Source organism: Gavia stellata, chromosome 1 (assembly GCF_030936135.1).
Source record: "Gavia stellata isolate bGavSte3 chromosome 1, bGavSte3.hap2, whole genome shotgun sequence".
In the NCBI taxonomy this organism is placed as follows: Eukaryota; Metazoa; Chordata; class Aves; order Gaviiformes; family Gaviidae; genus Gavia; species Gavia stellata.
The window spans coordinates 8,524,485-8,545,468 of record NC_082594.1 but is presented as its reverse complement, the minus strand read 5'-3'; the positions used below and the strand labels follow the sequence as shown (position 1 = coordinate 8,545,468).

Sequence of the window (20,984 nt, the reverse complement as noted above, 5' to 3'; positions counted from 1 at the left end):
GCTTTTTGTATATTGAGATCAACAGGGCTGTTTACTCCAGACCTAACAGATCTAGCTGACAAACCACTGACAGGGAAGAGACTGCTGGAACTGGGAGGGAATTGGATCACCGAATTGTAACACTGTCTGGTATTATTCAAACGAGATCTGTTAGAGTCCAGCTCAACTCACAGTCACCCAGGCTGTATTCATATAGTCAGCAGTCAGAACAATAAATGGTATTTTAATCTGTAACTCCTGCAGATTGGTTCAGAAAAATGGCTGAGATCTCACAAATTGACTACGAACCTCATGTTTAACTGCTGGAAGGGAAGAGCACCTTTCAGGGTGCTCAGCCTCGATACCCAAAGAAGCACTCCAGCTAGCTTGGAAGCTGAACACATCAAAGAGACATGGGAGGAGAAGGAAATATTATGTAAGTCATACTAAGGGAGGGTCCAGGATAGCTCTCAAGGCCACCCTGGAGTGTTGTCTCAGCCTGAACCCACAGCAGAGACCTGAATACGCTCAGGCTTGAGCTCTTCACCGTGAGATTTAGATGACTGCATGCAGAAAGGGCCACGTCTGCTACATGTCATTGAAACGGGTCACAGGGATCGGTCCCTATGAAGTCGTTCTTTACTTTGTAGCATAGAAGAACCTGTAGCACAGTCTGCAGTTAAGAAAATGGGAAGAGACAAAATCTGGGCCACTGCCTCTCCTGTGCCACCATCCCTGGTCCAGCAGCCTGTCTCAGGCAGGATCCTTTACATTTGAAGAGTGTCTTGGCAACATGGTTGATGGTTGGACTTGGTGATCTTACAGGTCCTTTCCAACCTTAGTGATTCTGTAGTGATCCTGTAACATCAAATTAAAAATCATTCACTGAGTTTTCACCGCTGTGGAGGCACACAGACGTTTAAGCAGTGAGCCTGTATCTTTTATAAAGCTGAACAAAAAAACCCCAGTAACAATTATGCCCAGCTTCTACTCAAGAAACAGAAAGCAATCTGTATTCCCTATCTACAGCTACTAGTAAAGAAATATCTTTGTCACCCAGTATCTCAGGTTTAACTTACTCCCAGGCTGCAAGCAGATTTGCTTAGCTGAGCTGTGGCTGAAATGAGCTGAACTCCAGCCATTCCCGGGCTAATCAGTACAACTCCAGTTCACTTCAAACCAACCTTGAAGATGGACTTGGGTGCTGGTCACAGGCTGGAATAGCGGAGGCACAGGTACAGTCCCTTCAGTCCGCACTGCTAAGGGCTGGCGCCTACAGCAAAGAGGCGGGGTAGCAAATGGGGACAGTCACCTCTTCATCTGGCACAGTAGGATTTGCCAGAATTTGTTCGGCAGAGCCTGCAGACTGAATAACAATTAGCTGCTTGGACTGAGGCAGTCTAAAATACGCAACAGCCAACATCCTAATGCACAAAACATGCACCAACAGGAGCACCAGAGCCCGTTACTACAAAGATTGTGTCCTGTCCCCCCTGCCTTATTACAGATCAATCCACATTTTCTTATGTGCCCAACACTGTCAGGGAATACCTGGAGGGAGCACAGGGTACAGGGTGCAGGTTTAGCTGCCTCTGGGAGGGTGACAGAGATTTCATAAATAAGATGCAGTTCCCCTGTCTCAGAGAAGGAGAGATAAAGGATCATTCGAGAAATGCAGCGTATTCCTCAAATCCTACACTGGCCAATTCAAGCAATTAAAAATATTTTCCACGAACAGCAATGCAGTGGTGTTGAGTCTGTGATCTCTGGACAGCTGTGGGTCTGTGGCCTACAAAATAACCAAGAAAAATAGAGCTTTGACAGTACATTTCTGTTTGATATGGAGGGGGGTCCAAGAAGCATAAAAGGCTAAAAATCTCCAGTCTAGGGAAGGAGTTCTCTGCCAGTGAGGGAGGGCAGTCACCAAGGACAATCAAGGTTACAGTGAGGTATGAAAAATATTATAAACCACAGAAAATAGAAGGTCTCCCCTCACCTGTCATAACATCACCTTTCAGCAATCCTCTGCCAATCTTTACCCACAGAGATTTTGGGAGAGGGGTCACTATAATACACTTTATTTTTACTCTTTTATGTAGATGTGTTACAAAAACCATTGGATTGCCGATCTTAAAAATGAGAGATGAGTTTATGGCAGAGAAGGCAGGATGCAGTCTCTTCGGTTGACATAAAGCTATCTTAAAAGCATTCCCACCTCTCGTTTCATATAGTCAGGTTTGTAGGCTTGAACTCTCACATTTCCACCTTAACTGCTTGCACATCACTACGGAGTTGCTCCACCACCTTTTGTCCTCCTTTTGCCAATAACTGCAGAATGACCTTCAGTTTTTGCAGTGGTGCCAAAAGCAGTTTATTCAAAAAGTCAGAAAACAAAAAGAGTTTACAAGAAACTTCTGTACCTTTTTTACTAACATCGTTTGAGCAGCTCTGTAAGCTCATCGAAGATGACTCATCACTGATGGTCAGGCTGTATTACAGCAATCCCAAGCTCAGGTCATTAAATAGTTAGTGAGCTTGTTTCAAAAGCCCGTCCAAGAAAATAAAGGAATCTTTCTGCTTTCTTGAAGCGGCTTTGGAAAAGACCCAGACCGCTTAAATCACAAAATATTGAGACACAGTAATAACTATTCATGGTGAACCCTTTGTTATTTGCCAGTAGATCACCATTAAGGAAAGGTAAGATTCCCTCACTTAAAAAGAGAGCAAAGGGCTCTTGTTATTCCCCTTCATCTTCGACTGCATATGAAAAAATATGAAGATGTGTATGCTTTTCCACCAGAATCTCCAGTAAAATCAGAAAATATGTGTAAAATACGCCAGCAACAAAATGGAATTTAGTGTATCTGAGGAACTTGGTGCAGGCTTTGTAAAAGGAAATAGTTTGATAGTCTGACCTTGATCCAACCAAACAGAACTCACTTCCATTCAAAGGGACACACTTCTAAGACAGAAAAGCTAAAAAGGATCAGCTTTAGTTCTTAGGGACAGGCTCCTTGTAAAAGTGCACCAGATAAACCAAAATATCTTTCTCGATTACAAAAGGTTTTATTCTTACAGCTGCTTAAGACGATGCTCTTCAGTGTTTCAGTGGAGAAAACAATTTCCCAAGGGTGTTTCTGAGCGAGGGTCTGAGGTGACATTTTCAGTGCCTGCACTATTCAAGCTGGGGGAAACAACCGCAACAAAAAGAGCCCACACATGCACAAAGAAGATAAAAGATGCGGCTCCGCTAGATGGCAAGCCTTGGTCTGGCAGCGGTGCCCTCGCCTCCTCTGCAGCACGGAGAGGAGCTCCAGCACTCCCCAGGAGTTGCACAGAAGTCCTTTGTCTGGCCTCTGCTGTGGGAAAAGCGGCCGGGATCGACCCAGCCATTGTCAGCTCCTTTCCAGCCTTATCAGACTTCCCATACCAGGTACTCCTCAAACACATCCTCTGGCAGAGATGCAGCCGTACTTCGAAGAACACTGAAACTAATTTTTTTTTTTTTTTCCCCAGTGTAAGCTCCTATAAACTGAAAATCCCCCTTCAAGGAACTATTGCAGAATAGAGGCTAAAAGCTGAAGCAACATCCGCAGCTGCTGCTCAGTCAGGCTGGCTCCTGGAGCCTGCCCCCAACTTCTTGCAAGCCCACAAAGAACCCTCCCAACCCAGCAGCATCTGGAGCGGGCTGCCACGGCAGTTTTGTACCAGCCCAGCTCTGCTGACAGCCACAGAGCCGCTTCTCCCACCGGTTTCAGACAAGATCTAACCCAAGGAGGCTGCTGACGCTCTGCTTCTGAGCACCACAGGTCACCATCTACAAGGGAGCAGAGCACCCAACGAGTGAAAACCACCGGCAGGTCAGATTTGTGGCACTTCACCGCTACTCGGAATAAAAGGGTGAGGCAACCGAACAATTCAGGTTTGCAATGTTTACACAGCGTATCCCAGAGTCTGTTCCTGAAGACCTCTTTTAGGCTTTTTTTGAGCAAAATCTCACTGAAATCTGTGAGACAGCTGACAGGATAGGCTGTAAGGTCTTCAGGATTAGATCCCTGGCTAATACACATTTGCACATTGAGCTTGTGAAATAAATAAATTGCTCAGTGAAATCCTAAGTGACAAAAGGCGTTTTCTTTCCTTAGCAGAGACCATTGCGTTATCTGCTTCCCCTTCATCTGCTCGGCCTGCTGAAAGCGCTGATCTCGGGCGCACGGCTCAGGTGAGAAAGCTGGGCGATAAGATACATTAGCGCAGCACCATCGAGCTGAAATACTCCAAGCAGCTGCCAATACGTGCTGCAAATTCACGTGCCTGAAGCAGTTGCGGAACAAAAAAAAACCACCTCTCCAGCCGAAATAACCCCCTCGTTGGTCTCCTCCAGGTAATCCGCAATGTAGTTGTAGGCAAGCTCTGCTCGGACCTGGCAGCGCGCCGCTTGCCAATGCAAACTCGCGCTCTCTTCCCTGGGAGGTTTGCCAACGTGAAGGCGGCAGGACCGAGTTCGCAGAGTAGGACATTGTCCCGTCACCAAAACCTGCAGCGGGGCAGGATTAACCTAATTTGTAGCTACCTTGGCTGGACCGGCCGCCCATTGTTCCTCATACACGCTCTCGTGAAGCTCAGTTAAATAAACTACCGCAAAATTGTACTTGAAAAGTGCGTTTCCTTAACAAGGTTCAGCTGTTAGACACTGGAGTGCTGTGGACATTCATCCACCGTGGTTCCTTTCCCTACAGCTCGTGGAGACCTTGGGCAGCTTTCGGGGAGGAAAGAGGCAGTGTAAGTTACAGCTCTTGCTGTTTGAGCCCATTTCCCAAACAAATTCTCTCATGGTTTATTTCCAAAAGATCTTGCTTCACCTCTCCACACATCCCAACGTCTTGACCCTAAGCCTCCAAAAAGTTAAATCTGTGGTGATGAAAGAAGAAAACTGGTTTACCTTTCACGCTACCTTTTAAAAGCTAGAAGGCAGAAGGATTTGTCACCACCGAGGGTAAAACCTCAGGCTGATCTGTATGTGGATCCCGTTTCAAAAACAAACAACCCACTTGGGACTGGCGGGGAGCCAGGCTGCGGGATTGCCTTTTAAGACTCGCATCTCAATAGGAAACCTCCGAGTATTTTGATCTGTTTTCATAACTGTAACAATTTTCATCCCTCGGCTTTGTAGCGTATTATCATTCCCTTCTTTCTAGTAAGTTAAAGAAACAGCCGGTACAAATGAAGGCAAAACAAGCACGGGTCGCTGTGGATAAAATACGGCATTTCAAAAGATTTAGGAAAGACAAAAAACCACTGCCCGTCTTAACTCCTGCCAAGAAACCATTACAGAGGATGGAGGCGCGGTGAAAGCCCCTTGAGCGCTGCGTTTCAACGGCAGTAACAACCACAGACCTTAGATCTATTGTGTAGCTTTATTTTTATAGGACCTATCATAGACTCTTTTACATAACTTAAATGATTATCAAATAATCTCCTGTACACAATGAGACCGAGCCGCATTGCCTTCTGAGCTTTGACACATTCTTGGAAGAAATCCAACGGTCTGTAGGAATCACATGGCCGCAGAGGCTACAGTACATTTTTGTCCCGAACTTAAGCCGTCAATTAACTTACGTATCGCTGTAAATTGCTGTTTGCGAGATCCTGCGAGACAGTGTTACATTTCAGGACACTAAGTTTTGGTAGCAGCGTTTTTAATTTTGCCTCACTTCTTTTTTTTGCCTTCTTCTCGCCTTTGTGTCCGCAGGGGAATATCCACCAGCACTTGCGACGCAGGCAAGCCCGGGGAAAATTTTAACCGCCCCGCAAGAGTTGACTGAGTTTTACTTTTAGACCGAAATAATTTCCAAGTGGTCACGGCTGCCTTCAAGAGGAGCAGCCCCCGTCGCAGCGTCGCGCGAGACAGGTACACCAAGCCGCGTCTGCCCACCGTACCGGGCCTGGCCGCTAAGGAAGGCTAAGGAAAGGTAGTCACCGGCCGCTAGAAAAACACCTGAAGGAACCCAGTATTTCACATTTTATTTGCAGCGTCTCCCACACCGCAGGAGCAGGCGGCCCGCAGAGCACCCGGCCGAAGCCTGCGGGAGCCCTGGCCGTGGTTTCGGGGGGGGACGGACCGGGGACAGGCAGACGCGCGGGGCGAGCGGAGCCCGCAGCCCCACGCGTGAGCGGCGGGCGGCCCCCGCTCTCCGCCGCGCGCCCCTCAGGTCCCCGCGGGTGGGCCCGCCCGCTCCCCTCTGCCCCCCGCACTGCATCGTCCCAGGCGGAGCGCGCCGGGCCGCGGCCGAGCGCTGCCCTACAGGCCGGAGTAGGCGGCGCGGTGGTAGCCGCCGCCGTAGTCGTAGGGCCCCTGCGGCGGGGGCAGCGCGCACTCGGGGAAGAAGGGGGCGAACCCCGCCGGCAGGGGCCCGCCGGGCTCCTCCCCGCCGCCGGGGGCCGGCTCCGCGCCGCCGGCGTAGAGCGGGCGCAGCGCCTCGGCGGGCGCCTTCTTGGGCGGGCTGCAGGGCCCGGCCGGGCTCCAGGGCGGCTCGGGGTAGAGCAGCCCGCCCAGCAGCGGGTGGTGGGCGGCGGGCAGCGGCAGCGGCGCTTCGTAGAGGCCGTGCTCCAGGCCCAGCTCGGCGGGCAGGCGCGCGGTGCCGCCGGGGAAGGCGTCCGGCGGGGCGGCGTGCTCGGGCAGCAGCGCGCCGTACTCGGGGCCCAGCAGCTCGAAGAACTCGGTGGCCTCCGCGCCGCTTCCGCCGCCGCCCTTCTCCAGCTCCTTGGCGCCCGGCGGCGGCCCGCGGGCGGCGGCGGGCAGCGCCGGCTCGGTGAAGAAGGAGGGCGGCAGGTTGCGGTCCCGCAGCGGCACCTTCCGCGGGCCGCCCGCCGCCCCGCCGCCGCCCGCCGCCCCGCCGCCGCCCGCCGCTTCTCCGCCGCCCGCCGCCCCTGGGCCCTGCTGCAGGGAGCCGAAGAGCGCCGCCAGGCTCTTGCTCTGGAGGCTGCTGGCCGCCTGCGAGGCCTCCCGGCGCGGCGGGGGCTTGGCGGGGCAGGCGGCGGGCGGGCAGGCGGCGGCGGGCGGCGGCGGGGCGGGCGGCGGGGCGGCGGCGATGATGCCGGTGCAGCGCTTGATCTGCTTCTGCAGGTACTTCCTGTGGTTCACCTTCCGCTTGGACTTCACCGGCTTGTCCAGCGCCAGCTTGATGTTGCTGGAGGCCGAGTCGATGAAGCTCAGCAGGTCCCTGGTGGCTTCCTTAAAGTCCCCCGCGTCGCCCCCGCCGCCGCCCTCGTAGCCCTTCTCCAGGTCGGCATAGCCCAGGAGGCCGCCGGCGGCGGGGAAGCAGAAGGAGAGGAGGTGGTGCGGGCTGAGCAGCGCGGCTGGCACGGCCATGGCCGGCGGCGGGGCGCCGCCGCCCCGAGCTCCGCAGGGCTGCGCGGGGCGGGCGGGCGGCGGCGGGGAAAAGGCGGCGGGCGGGGGAGGAGGAGGGCTCAGAAGCGGGGCTGGCCCCGGCCCTCCCCGCCTCCCCGCCGGGCGCCCGGGGGCCGGCCCGGCCCGGCGGCACCCAGCCCCGCCGGCGGCGGCGGAGGGGCGGGACGAGCATCACCCCCGGGGCGGGCACGCAGCCCCCCCGGGACGGGTACCCACGGCCCCGGGGCCGGCTGCACGGAACCCCCCCCGGGGCGGCTGCACGGAACCCCCTGGGCCGGCTGCATGGAACCCCCCGGGGCGGCTGCACGGACCCCCCCGGGCCGGCTGCATGGAACCCCCCGGGCGGGCTGCACGGAACCCCCCGGGCCGGCTGCACGGACCCCCCCCCGGGCCGGCTGCAGACAGCCGTGCGGAGCAGGCACACCGCATTGCGTTCAGTGCTTTCATGTGTCCAAACAGGAGTACAGACGCATCTCTGATTTTGACCGAAATGAAGTCAGTTTACTTGGTCTGCATGGATTCGCTAGAAATGCGGCAGGTTTGTGGTGGAGGGAAAAAACAGAAAGCCGAACCCCGCAGAAGAAAAGGGAAACAGGCTCCTGAGGCTGTACTTCGTGGTAAAAAAAAAGGAAAAATCAGCCAAATTCACGTCACACTGCTTCCAAACACTTGTTGAATGCAAAGCGAGTATTGCAAGGAGAAGAGAGGAGAAAGCATGTATTTCCTGAGAGGAAAAAAAAAGCTCAAATTCCTCTACAAAACAGAAATGCTGACTTTCTTGTCTCTCACCTGCATCTCAGCCGGTCTCAGCAGGGTCCCAGCGGCAGGCAGGGCCTCGCGGTCCCAGCACAGCCTTGGCTCTGGTGCCGGCACATCTGGACTGGGTCTCCTTGCAAGACCTGCTCTGCTGGAGCCTCCCGGAGTCTCGTATTCGGGGAGTCGCTCTGCGAGCAACTGTGTGATTGAAGCAAAAAATACCGGTAGGCAGAGGGCTACGGGAAAACTGTGTATCTCTCCATATCAGAATGAGTATGTATACATCAGAGGTGGGTTTAAACTACTTAGCTCAAGTACAACTGACGTGGATTAGCTACCCAAGCTTTCACCCCGAGGTCCTGTCAAGCCCTGTCAAGCTTTGCAGCCTGCTCCAAGCTCCCTTATTGAGGGGGAAATGTAAAGAACAACATAATATATCCCCCGTGTGCTCCGCTAGATAGTTTTGCATCCACTCTGAGGCCACTTCAAACTGCACGTGGGTCTAGAAGACGGGGATCACTATCTGTCGCTGGATGTGCAGCCAGTTTGGAACCATTTCTTACCTGAGCCACATGAAATGACTCTGTAACAGAGCAGCAACTAAGTTTTCCTCAAGTTAGTATCTGCTTCAGCGTTACAGCGGCAATATTTCATAGCCTGTCTAAAGGGGGTTGTTAATGAGTCTGGGTGGTATTATATGCAGAGTGGCTAAATATCCGGTGGCTTAGAGAAAAAAAAAAGCTGAAAGCCCTGGCTTCTCTTCTGTAAGGCTGAATTCATTCAATTAAACAGCTTTGAGAGCTCAGCTATGGTTTAGCGGGAGACTTTATTACCTCCTAAAAATTGGAGAGTATTAAAACAATTGTCAGGCATGCAAAGGAAAGTTTGCATTCAGTTGTGCTAAGCAGCCCAATTTACATATTCTCAACCAGATCTGGAGATTTAGAAAGCCTCCATAATTGCATTAAACATGCTTATTCTCCATGTTCTCTCAAGCAGAGCTGATTACCCCAAGTTGGGCAATGCCTGGAGGGAAATTTGCTAAGCCACATGATGTCAACAACTTGCAAAGAAACTTAATTTTTCCAAGGAAATAGCCATTTGGTCATTCCTGCAAAACATCTCTCTTTCCCAGCGGCTCTACAAGCCAACGCTTGTCTTCTGCCTGTGCTCTTTCAGGATGATGATGCTCGGCCCGCGCAGGGTGGCTCTCACGCCCCGCCAGCGATCCACCTCGGCTCGCTGGCAAGGTCTAATGTCCGGGAAGTGCTGGGATTAGATCCACAAAATAACCCCAACCCCAGGCAAATGCTTGGACCAGATGTCCTGGTCCCTCCACTCTCTCCCCCCATCAGACTGAGGTGAGTGAAGCGGCTGCAGAAGCGCTTCCCGCACCCCAAACCTCCATCCTGCAGGACAGCATTCAGAGCTCATGAAGGGGCCCCAGGGGCTCTACTGCTATTTTCTTGCCCACTTTTGCATAGGAAATGTATCTGGTTTTGTTTATTTTCTTGCTCATTACAGGCAGCAGCATCTTGACCAGCTCTGGGGATTAAACCAAGGCTCTCCAGAACGATGCCCTTGGTGTCAAGCTTGGCTTTTTTAGAGGGAACTGCGGCACCGTCACCCTGTGAATCGAAGGGAGCAGGGACACGCCGTGCTCACTCATGCTTCGCACCGGCCACAAATTGAGCTCCTAGCCACACGATCAAGCCCTTCACAAGAAGATCAATTCGTTATCCTTATGGACCGAGTGGGCCAGAAAGGAGAGAGCACCTTACACAAACAAGAAAGCTTTGCACAGCTGAGGACCGCGTTATGGTGCCAGCACTTTTGTGGAGCAGCTCCTCACTGGCGGCGGTTGCAGAAGCTGAATCTGCCCTCCTGATGCTCGTGGGACCGCCCGTCTCTGTGTCCAACACCGGGGTAAATCCTCTGCAATGCAGGGAAGAGGTAGTGGGATCAGCCCGAAGGAAACATCTCATGCTGTGCCCCATCACTAGAAGAGGGTAGATTCAGACTAGATATAAGGAAGAAGTTTTTTACAATGAGGGTGGTGAAACACTGGCACAGGTTGCCCAGAGAGGTGGTAGATGCCCCATCCCTGGAAACATTCAAGGTCGGGTGGGACGGGGCTCTGAGCAACCTGATCTAGTTCAGGGTGTCCCTGCTCATTGCAGGGGGGTTGGACTAGGTGACCGTTAAAGGTCCCTTCCAACCCAAACCATTCCATGATTCTACGATCACTGGCAAAACCTTCCCTTGGGGAAGGCAAACCAAACCCAGCACCGAGCCCAGCCCTCACAATTCACAACACCCGTTTTCCTTTCACCGCCGCATCGGGAAGGCAGCATGAAAGTAAGAAAATCTCTACGACAGGGGAGGGAGGACTTTTTTTTCCCCTGGCCAGTTGTATGGCCCATATGGTTATCGAGTTATGGGAAAATCTGGCTGCCCAAACAGGTGTCACCGCTCGCAACCTACAGCCTCATTTCCTGATTGCGTCTTAATCGGCGAGTTGGTTGTGAAAGTTGATTTCTTGCACATTCTTATATCAGTGGGAATTTCTGCCCTTCCCTGACAAGTATTATAGGCAGCCTTTGACATACAGCCCTACAGGACCTAAATAGGCTGCTATTCTTTCCCTACGCTGAAAGGGAGCTTTGTGCCAGGGATTCATTAAACTGCACTGCACAGCCCTTCATAAATGGGCTCAATAATGAACAGTCGATTTAACTGGAAAAGCTGCTGGAGCTGTTAAATTAAAGGGAAATAAAGTGCACTTCAGGCTCAGTCTGCCAGAAGAAAATGTTGACCTAAAAAAAAAAATCTTCATTTTACAGAATCTCTGGCAAACAGGCTAAAATCTTTAGGAAGTTTGAACTCGCAACAGGGGGAGAAATTTTAAAACATATCGGTTTGCTTCCCCACTAATAAAGAAAGAAAAATTGACAATAAAATACTCAATAAAATCAGAAGGAGGGATAAAAGGCATATTCCTCTTAAGCCAAATTTAAGCCACTTAACCTAAATTTAGTATATGTGTGTGGGTATAAGATTGTGTGGCTTATGTAGAGCCACTCCTCACCTGCCTTAAATCACTATAGACGCCTTCAAATGATGCACGTTCATATGTGTGTGCATACACGGTTCCTTCCTTTACAGTCTTGGCTACCTAACGATGCTATTTTATTCGGATGAAATTATTAGCGGAGACGGGACTACAGACTTGGCACCCTGCAAACAAAGCCCAGTTTTCCTCTTGCAGCTTCTGGATGCTGCTGTCTCAGTTTCCCTTCCCCTCTTTCAATCTCGGTGTGTGTTTCATGTTCTCCGGGATATATTCCTTCCAGAAGAAAGGGCAAAGCAGGTTTCGGTGGTTCTGCTGGCACCAGTGAGTGGGTGACGTGCGTTTGTAAGCACTGCATCACATTGGAAAGAGCTGTACAAGGATAAAGCACAAAGCTGTGTTGTCTGTGTTTAGGGGATCATCAGGAGATCCCGTAAAGGCTTGCCTGGTCCTTGCCCGGGCTGGGCTGGGCTTGGAGATGCCACTGGAGACTTCTGGGTTTCAGCAAAGTATTGCTGAGCTAGACACAAGTGTCTGAGGTGGACTTTAGACATTTAACCTGAGTTTTTTTATAAAATAAGCATTTTAAGCAAACAAAAAAACCCCCATATATGGTTTAGAACTGGAAAAGAAATAGTGGGTCACTTCAAGCCCTCATCCAATCAACTTCATATATCCAAAGTTTCCACTGGAACTGAGTTCATAAATTCATCAGGGAGAGACTTTATTTCCTGGAAGCCAGTATTTTTTGAAATCTTGGGGGTTTGTTCAGCCCAGTGCTGCAGTGTCCTGCTCTGGGACCATGCTGCTCGTAAGGCAATGGTTGTTTCGCCCCTGTGAGGAGTGCAGGACTCAGCCGAATCATGGACCACACATGGGGGGGGCTATATTTAATCTTCTGTCTGAACAGGAAAGTTCAGCATTCAGCTGAGCCTCACCACCTCACGGTTTTATAGGAGTGGAATTCCTTATTTCAGTGGGGTTACTCCAGCATAAAACTGGGGTTGCTTAGCGGTGAATCAGCTCTTCCATCATAGCCATCTCATTCTCCTTCATCTGAGCAGTCATAAATACTGTTTCACAGCTGTGTTATGCACTTTTATATATGATAGCTTGTGAAGGAAAACTATCTGTGGGAAGGTAGACTGGAAGCTTAAGGACAAAAAGGTCGGAAGCAGCATGAAATGGGGAAGGGACCATGTCCAAATCTGCTTCCTGGGGCAGCTCATCTGAAAAGAAACCTCAGCACCAGCTTAAAAAATTCTGTGTTGCTTTCTCTGTTTCAGATTGTAGCTGTTTTTTCGTTATATAAACTTCTCGGTTGGAGAAACATCTTCATAGTAACGTAACTTTTGTTCGAATCTTCTATATAATTTTAAAGGTGATGGCAGCGGGCTTTCAGCTCTTCACTGAAGTTGCCTTCAGTGGGTTAAATATTTTTTCATACTCTCTGAAAACATGGGCATTCAGGTAAAGTATTAGCTGTAATATATCAGTCTTCCACCTAAATTTTGCATAATTATTTATGGCTTGATTAAAAATGACCTGGTATAGATAAAAATCCCACAGAAGTTGCAAAACCATGAACTGCTCTGCAGCAAAAATAGCACATTCGATAACTTTTGTGGGCTTCTTTCTTGAATGCAGTAGTTGGGTATATTGCTGGTGGCTCTCTGTCACCACTACAAGAGCTGTGCAAAACCACCACTTGCCTCTTCAGGAAAGAGTTTTGGGGGTTGAAATTGTAATTTCATTTCATTAAATCCTGCTCGTAGTTCAGCACTTGGCTACTGGTAGAAACAGGCATTGAAGAAACACTTACAAATACTTGAAAAGAAGAAGAAAGAAAATTACTTCTCATATTATTGAGAAATATTTTTCGTACTTTTTTTTTCCTCAGTCCTTGTGTATTCCTTGAAATGTGGAGGGTTTTATCTTCACTCAGAGACATTTCTGCAGGTAAACGTGTGGGGTTTGAGATCAAACTCATTCCTTTATTTTTGCTAGTCATGCAGGGTGCTGCTTGGAAGAGCTTTGCTAGGTGGAAATAAAATGTGAAATGCAAACAAATAGCAACTTACGTCAAGCACCGTCTTGTTTGGTGCACAAGATCCTTCTACTAATCTCTGTTTGCTTGACAGGAACTGATTTATTTGATCTCATGGTTCCTGACAGGCTTTGCTGGGAGGTGCTGCATGGCTTTGTGGAGGACAAGAGCTCCTCAAATCTTACCTGATGCAAACAGTGAGAATTTAGCAAATGCTGCAGTATAGTCTTCGTGTATCTCAAACTGGTCACTGAAACCACAGGCACCAAGGTGTTTCTCAGAGGTTTGTCCACATGCCATCCACATCATGGGGGAGAGCGTAGGAGGGCTGGGTGCTGTTTGGTTTGTGGTCCGTGGTCATACACAGCTTGGCACCAGTGTTTCAGAAAGAAGTCCTCTCATTCATTATTTATGCTCTGAAATAAGGACCTGGTCCAACTCCCAGTGAAGCCATTTCCACTGACTTTCAATGAGTGATGAATAACCCAAATTAATGCACCTAATTTTCAGAATTGCTGAGCATCAGTGACTCGCATGACTCTGGTGAGCCAGTCTCTGTCTCTTTGCCCTCTGTTTGAGAATAACCAATTTTCTTGAGCCAGGAAACACCATGCCAAATTCTTCATATGACATGTGGCATCTTCCCTCCGTGTAGCTATGAGCTGAAGTCAGCTTTTTCTTCCAGCTCTCCCATGGCCTGGGCTCAGCCCTCTCCCTTACTCCAGGTAGCTCTCAAATGATGCTTCAGACATGCTGGAGAGCCCCTGACATGGAGGGGCCTTCAGATACCTATGACTACAGCAACGCTGTCGTAACTCTTCTTATTCCTTTATGTCTCTTAAATAAACCTGGCACAGCTCAGCTGATGGATCCGTAACTGGCAAAAAGATGACCTGTGCCTATGGAGCTGCTCTGGCACTGCCTCATCTGCCACAGCCCCAGGGAGCGAGCTGGGGCTCCAGTGCTGAAATGGTGGGAGCTGTGTGACCCCATGGCAGACAACAACAGAGCCCGGCTCTTCACCTAAAGGAAGATTTTTTTCTGGTGTGTTACCAGTGTTGGGAGCTATTTGCATCATAAGACCGTCTTTAAATGTTGGTCAACACTGTGTCCCAGTATTTAAATGGTTAAACTCGGTTTCCTTCCAAGATTTTTTTTTTTTCATAAAAAAGGACAATTATGGAATTTTTAGTTGCGTTATTCTTAAGTGAAAATGCTATCAAAACTGTGACCAGTTTTGTCTGTTGAAAATGGCCCATTAGAAAGGTCATTTCCTTCAGCAAAACGCCCTCATCCAAGAGCTTTTTAACAGCTTAATTAAACAGGCAAATATGATTTTCTATTCCCAGTCTCACCCCCCATCCACTGCAGGGCTGGGTTGCTCTGAGGAGGCCTCCGAGTTCTCGACCAGGAATATGTTTTTGACAGGGTGACATGAAGATCTGACAGATCAGTGTCAAAAAACGTTGGGAGTGGGACATCCAATGCCCCTTGCCGGGCTGCCATGGGGAAATCCAGGCTCCGCATTAATTCCCTCCTGGATCCTCTCCACAGATGTCCTTTCTGGGAGGCAAACCCAGGTCTTATCTCAAATGAATATCATGATTTCTGATACCAGCACCAGTTTTATTAATTCCCTTTATTTTCTTCACCATTTATTTTCTCCCCTGCTGAAGTATGTCTGCAGGGAGTTTAATCTCATCAGGAGCAGGAATTGGTCCCAAGACCCCTTTCATACAGCAAAAATAACCTTCTCGGTGGTGCGGCACAGTCTGCAGGCTGAGATGGCCACCGGTCTGCAGGACTTGGGGATGGCACGAGCCCCTGCTCCTGCACAAAGCGCTTCTTTGGCCCACCCTTGGCCCCGATACGTTCTCACACGGAAAGCCCCAGATCCTAACTTAGCACAACACAAGCATCAGCCACCCAAGTCAACCTCAGGATTACAATGGGTTTACTCTCATGCTTAGATTTGGGCTTATCTTGCTGAATGGAAGACTTTGTTCACAGCAAGAGGGGTTCAAAACCATACTGTGGTGCACAGCTACCTTTTAAATGTTCATAGGATTCATTAAGAGTTTAAAATCCTGCTATCTTACTTGTCTACAAATTATCTAGATAAACATATAATAAATCATTATATGCACATACATACCCAGAGTGGGAGTGTACTGTGATTAGGAGCTTTGCATACAGCAAGTACATCTAGACTAAAAATACTGTAAAAAAAACCCCAACACTTTTTTTTTTTTTTTTGAAAGCTATAGATAACAAAAATGTTGGATTTTTGGTTACCAGAAATGTTTTCTTAACCAGATGTTTTCAGCCTTTTCTCAACAGAGCCACTCGCAGATTGCTCCCTGAATTATTTCATGTTTAGAAATGGTGTCTTGTTAAATGAGAGAGGGAGACAGAGGGAGAGAGTGGCACAAACTGCCATTATCATGCAAATAGCCCCAGAGGAAAAAGGACAGTGAAAATGATAGCACTGATCTAATTATCTGCAGGCCAATATAGCTAAGTCACTGAAAGAGGCCCACAGAAAAGGCTGCCACAGAAACACAAAAAACAGCCAGAAAACAATAAGGAACTTAGCAACAGTATAAAAACGGACTTCTTTCTGTGCACAAAGAGTAGTTTTATGAGCATTTTTCTTGCTTTCACTTTGCAGAAAAGGTTAGAGCACATTTTAAATTCTATGCCAGCATTTTTTCCTCCCCCCCCAGCCCCTAACGATCCCTTGGCACGCCGTCACATCGCTGCGCGCCCGGCAGTGGGAACGCGGCCGCTCCTGCTCAGCATGTCGAAACCGCCACGCATGTTGGGGGCTGCTGAGTTCGTGCCAGGTGGATTTTGGTAGCGCCCTTCTCAGAGGCTTGGATTTTGGTCAAGACATTCAAGCTTTGCCCCTTTTGTGTGTTAACCCTCTTGTCTTCCTTTTCGTGCTCCCAGGGAGTTCCCAGCTGGAGGATGGGGGGTTTCTACGCTGCCCACCCTCCCTGGGGTGACCTGTGTGAGGGTCTCGGGGCTCCCTCCGTGGGGAGCTGCAGGAGGAGCCCGGCTATTGCAGCCTGCACCCGGGCACAGCCATCCCCACAGCCATAATTCACCTCAGTAAGGACCTCAGAAAGGACCATGAGATGCTGCCCACCAGATTGCCAAACACAGACGCTGACAAGCAATTAAAAAAGACCCAAAAACCACTGATCGTGGCTGTTGAAGAGGACCCCACGTCAGCTTCTCGCCCTCAACTCTCTTCTTGGTGGTGGAGAGAAACGGGCAGCTCCAGAGTAACTTTTCTGCCCTGTTTTAGTGATCCTGCCTTGCGATTGCCTGTTTTCCCACTGACCTTGAAGGGAACCCCCATGATCAACCTAATCAAACTAATCCCACCCAGATCGTAAAAACTCCAGGCACCTGCCAACTCAACCCAATGTCCTTTGGAGCTACAGGTGTCAAACCAGTGCCCAAAATGTCCCGAAAATGCTTTTTAGCCACTCATTACAGATTTAGACCAGACACAGACCAAAATTGGAAAGAGAAAATGCACAGCATCTCTCTACAAATTCTCCAAGTCATCTAGTCCCTCCTATCAAGCTTAACAAGGTTAGTAAGATCTGAAAATATCCATAATTAGCCTCATGTCAAGAACATACAGACACTGCAGCAAATAGTTGCCAGATGTGGTAAGTAAGCCCTGTCTGTATGGCTGGATGCTCTAGAAAAATGAAAGTAAGGAAGGGCAGTATCTTCTCTGGGGTAGGGCTTTGAATTATTTCTTTTGGGCATACTGAAGGGAGTTTTGAGAAGGATTTGAACAGGAATATGGGGAACTCATTCAACTTGGGTGAGGAGAGTCACCAATATAAGCAAAATACAGTCTTGTGGTGGTAGCACAAGGAGGAAGAAGAGAAACCACTGGGAAACCCTGAGGGATGAGGGGGTTCAGGCTACATCCTCAGACACGGACAGGGTGGGTGCTTTTGCCAATGTCTCGAGACAGTTCTGAGCCTGGCACCCCTCAGAAACAGCCAGACGTGCAAGATAATGCAAATACAAACAATGTGCACTCAGTTTTGCCCAGAGGCAGTTTATTTCACAGAATCACAGAATCACTAAGGTTGGAAAAGACCTGTAAGATCATCAAGTCCAACCATCAACCAACAAACACCACCATGCCCATTAAACCATGTCCCACAATGCCTCGTCCACACGTTCCTTGAACACCTCCAGTGATGGTGACTCCACCACTTCCCTGGGCAGCCTGTCCCAATGCTTCACCACTGTCTCAGTAAAGAATTTTTTTCTAGTATTCCTAATATCCTATTTAGTCTTGCTTGGAGGAAATATGGTGATTTTTTTTGCAAAGGACCATCTTTAAGCCATCCCTCTGCAGTCTGGGGCCTTCAGCCCCGATCTTCAGGTGAGAACCACGAGGTCTGGACTGCTGTGGAGTGAACACACGGTTTGGATGCACTATTTAAAGGTGGATTTTCCTTAGAAGCATGGTATGGGTTCATGGGATGGTACAGGCTTCATGGAGGAAGAATCAGAAGGAGAAAGAGGGAAGAAAGACTCAAAGAAAAAAACAACTGCACAGTGTCCTTCTATACTTGAAGATGCAACACACATCAGCAAAAGAAATAAATCAGAGGAAGGAAACTACCACAAATGCTAAGATGGAGAAATAAAAAGCGCTCAGCCCCTCCACCCGTCTCTCTGGAGCGCTCATTGCATCTTATTTTGGCTTCATAAAGTGTCCCCAGAACTCATCTATTTCCTAGGAGAGCTTTGTCAGCATTTATACTATCGGAGCGGGGGCTGTCATTTCTGTGAATGGTCGGTTAAGGTCGGAAAACAGATTTTGGTAGAAAAGTTGGCTGTGTCAGATAAATGTTAGTCATGGTGATTATCTGCCAGGGAACGTGAACAGGCTACAAAGCGATAAGAGGAGCTGCTGGCACCAGAAATCCTGTTTAAATTTTTTCCGTGTGCATGGAATTTAATTTATGCAGGTTTTGCAAACAACATCTGATCGCGGTGTCAGGTGGTCCGGCAGCAGATCAGCAGCCGCCAAACTTGTACCCAGTCAAACTCTCCTCCTCATTTGCTGGACTGGAGAGAGATGGAAGGGATTTGAGCCTTCTTCCTCATAACTCTTTGCACTTTTTTAGGTCTTCCACATCTCCAGTCTCTCCCCATCTGATCTCTTTTGTGACAGTGTCTACCCAGTACACATTCTTCCCTCCCTCTTTTTGTTTTTTTTTTTACTTGCTGCTCCCCAGGCCACTCTGTTGGAAGAAATTACATCATCAGAGAAATATCTGACATTTCAGCTGATCTAAATTCAAAATACGCTGACTATTGAATAGCATGGCACAAAGACCACTGAGTCACAGGCCAACGCAGATATCTCAGGGAGGAACTAGATCAAGCGGTACTTTGGTTAACAAGGACCATGAAAACTAGACTTAATTGTTGATGACTAAACCACAGCCTTATCATTTCAATATGTAATAGGTTTAATTCCTTTCTGTGTTTCCCAGATGCAAAATACAGACCAGTAATCTGCTGTGAGGGAGGCGTAGAGATGAGCCTCACAGCCTGATATCCTCGGTCCATGATTTGCCCCATGATATGAAGGGCCATGTAGAAAGGTCCAGCAATAACCCAAGGGGGTAACACTTCCTTAGGGCTCCTCTGGATTATGGGGAGAAGGGAGCTGAGACCAGAGGTGACTTAGTGAGGATGCCCTGGGCCAGGCACCATCAGCATGCCTGGAAGGGCTGCCTGTCTAAGCACCCCAGCTCTTCCTATCACCAAGCAAAAATATGACCTTTTTTTAAGTGCCTGGGATACACAGATCCCTTTCTGATCACATGGAAGACGTGATCTAGGGTAGGTAGCCAGGGACCTGATTTCCAGCCACTTTGACTAATAGTCTGATTTCTGGCTTGCCCTAATCCTTGCCCTGGTTGATCCTGCTGGGCCCTGTCCATAGTAACTGGCCAAGGAGGGGTTGGTTATGCCCCTAACTAGGCAAAATTGGGCACTTGGGGCCACAGGGGCTGCCTGGGTTGTATGTGTTTAGACTTATACAGGACCAGAAGACACTATCTGGGTCATGGAGCCTAGACAGCTACACAGTAAGAGGTCCCCAAGCCATGAATTGGAGGAGAATGGGGACAGTCTAGGGGGAGTGTTGCTCTGTGCTCATCCCATTCTTACAGCTCTTCCCAAGGGTCTCCTCTAGCCTCTGTCAGGGAGAGGACATGACGTTGCTGTAGCAGACATGATGCAGTTCAGAAGGGTCTGTAGAGCATCCATTTCACATGCTACTACACACCCTGGACCAAGGGAAATAATAAACTCCAGCAAAAGACCAAGTCAACAGCTGTAACATGCTTCAGGAAGAGAGGAGGGGACACCTGCAATGTCGATGTCTGGGCTAATACAATAGCAGAGAATTCATGGAGTAAAATCTCAGATGATGCTATGAATTGCCCCAAGCTTCACTATGCAGCAGAAGGGAAATAAAATGCTAATTTAAAAACACCGTGCAGAAGAAGTTGACTTGCACCCCTCACGCTGGTGTCTGGTAATTCAGGATCCATTGGAACAGAGAACAGAAGTGTTCCTGCAGTGTCATGCCGAAGGCACCTGCCTAGGAAGGGAAGCCCTGGGTTCAGGTATCTGCTCCCGGTGCTGCTTTGGTATTTAACACGAAAGACCAAAGGGTTGTCCCCTCTCACTTCCATCCTCCCCATCTCCTCCTCCATCAGCAATGACTGATGGACGTCCTTGCATCCCCAGGACGTTCCCTGATGTCCCCTTCAATTGTGACAGCAACCCTCTGCCTTGAGGATGAGCCCCAAAGACAAGGACGTTTTATCCATTGGGGTTTTAGCTGGAGATCAGATACAATTCACTGCCTAGAGGGACATTTCTTGTTGGGCCAAGCTTGGAGGCTCACACCTCTAAAGGTGCCTAATCCCTACCAGTTTCTGGTGTGACTCAGGAAATATTGCCTAAATTCAGAGATGAGCTGTGATGGTAACTATCCAGGGCTGTAAGACTTAAAGGAGAATATGTCACACGTGGTCAGGTACAACCGCTTCCAACTAAAGTAAATCAAAAAGAAGAAATAAATTTTTAAAAAAATTAACCCCCTGAAATACTTTAGAAAATTTGTACAGTTTTATCCACATTTTCCAGTTTTTCTATTCACCACACATAGTATTATACTTTTGCTTTTGAAAAAGAGAGAGAAAAAGAGAGAAAAATTAAGAAGTAGGAAATAGTAAAAAAAATAATTTTCTATCTTGCCAGGGAAACAGCCTCCCCATTTAAAAGAAAAAAGGCATTTTTTTTTATTTTGAGAATAACACTTAGTAAAAGCAATCTGATTTAGAAATCTCAGCCAGCTCTTGGTAACAAGCTGCCCTAAGAGCAGCGCCGTATTCCTGGGTCCATCACCACGGCAGTCGCAGGGGCACACCATTCACGCTGCCTTTCTTCCTCCCTGAGATGTGGCTCCACAAAACATCGCTGCAAACGTAACGGAGAGCAGCTCGTGATCTCCCACGGCTTCCTCCCTCCGCTGGCCACCGCTTTCCCTGGCATCGGTCTGGGTCATCCTTGGCTGCGTGCTCTGTGCGCGCGGGTGCGTGTGGACGTGTCTAATTCCCACACTAAGCAAGGGGCTGCTGTAGTTTGACTTG

At 49.0% G+C, this 20,984-nt stretch overlaps 1 protein-coding gene across 1 annotated transcript; it reads right to left on the bottom strand.

Moving 5' to 3' along the window:
• Positions 1-6,280: 6,280 nt before the first annotated feature.
• Positions 6,281-7,366, bottom strand: FAM181B (family with sequence similarity 181 member B). The gene has a single exon (XM_059826498.1). The coding sequence runs from the start codon at positions 7,349-7,351 to the stop codon at positions 6,281-6,283; it is 1,071 nt and encodes a 356-aa protein (XP_059682481.1). The 5' UTR covers positions 7,352-7,366.
• Positions 7,367-20,984: the final 13,618 nt, after the last annotated feature.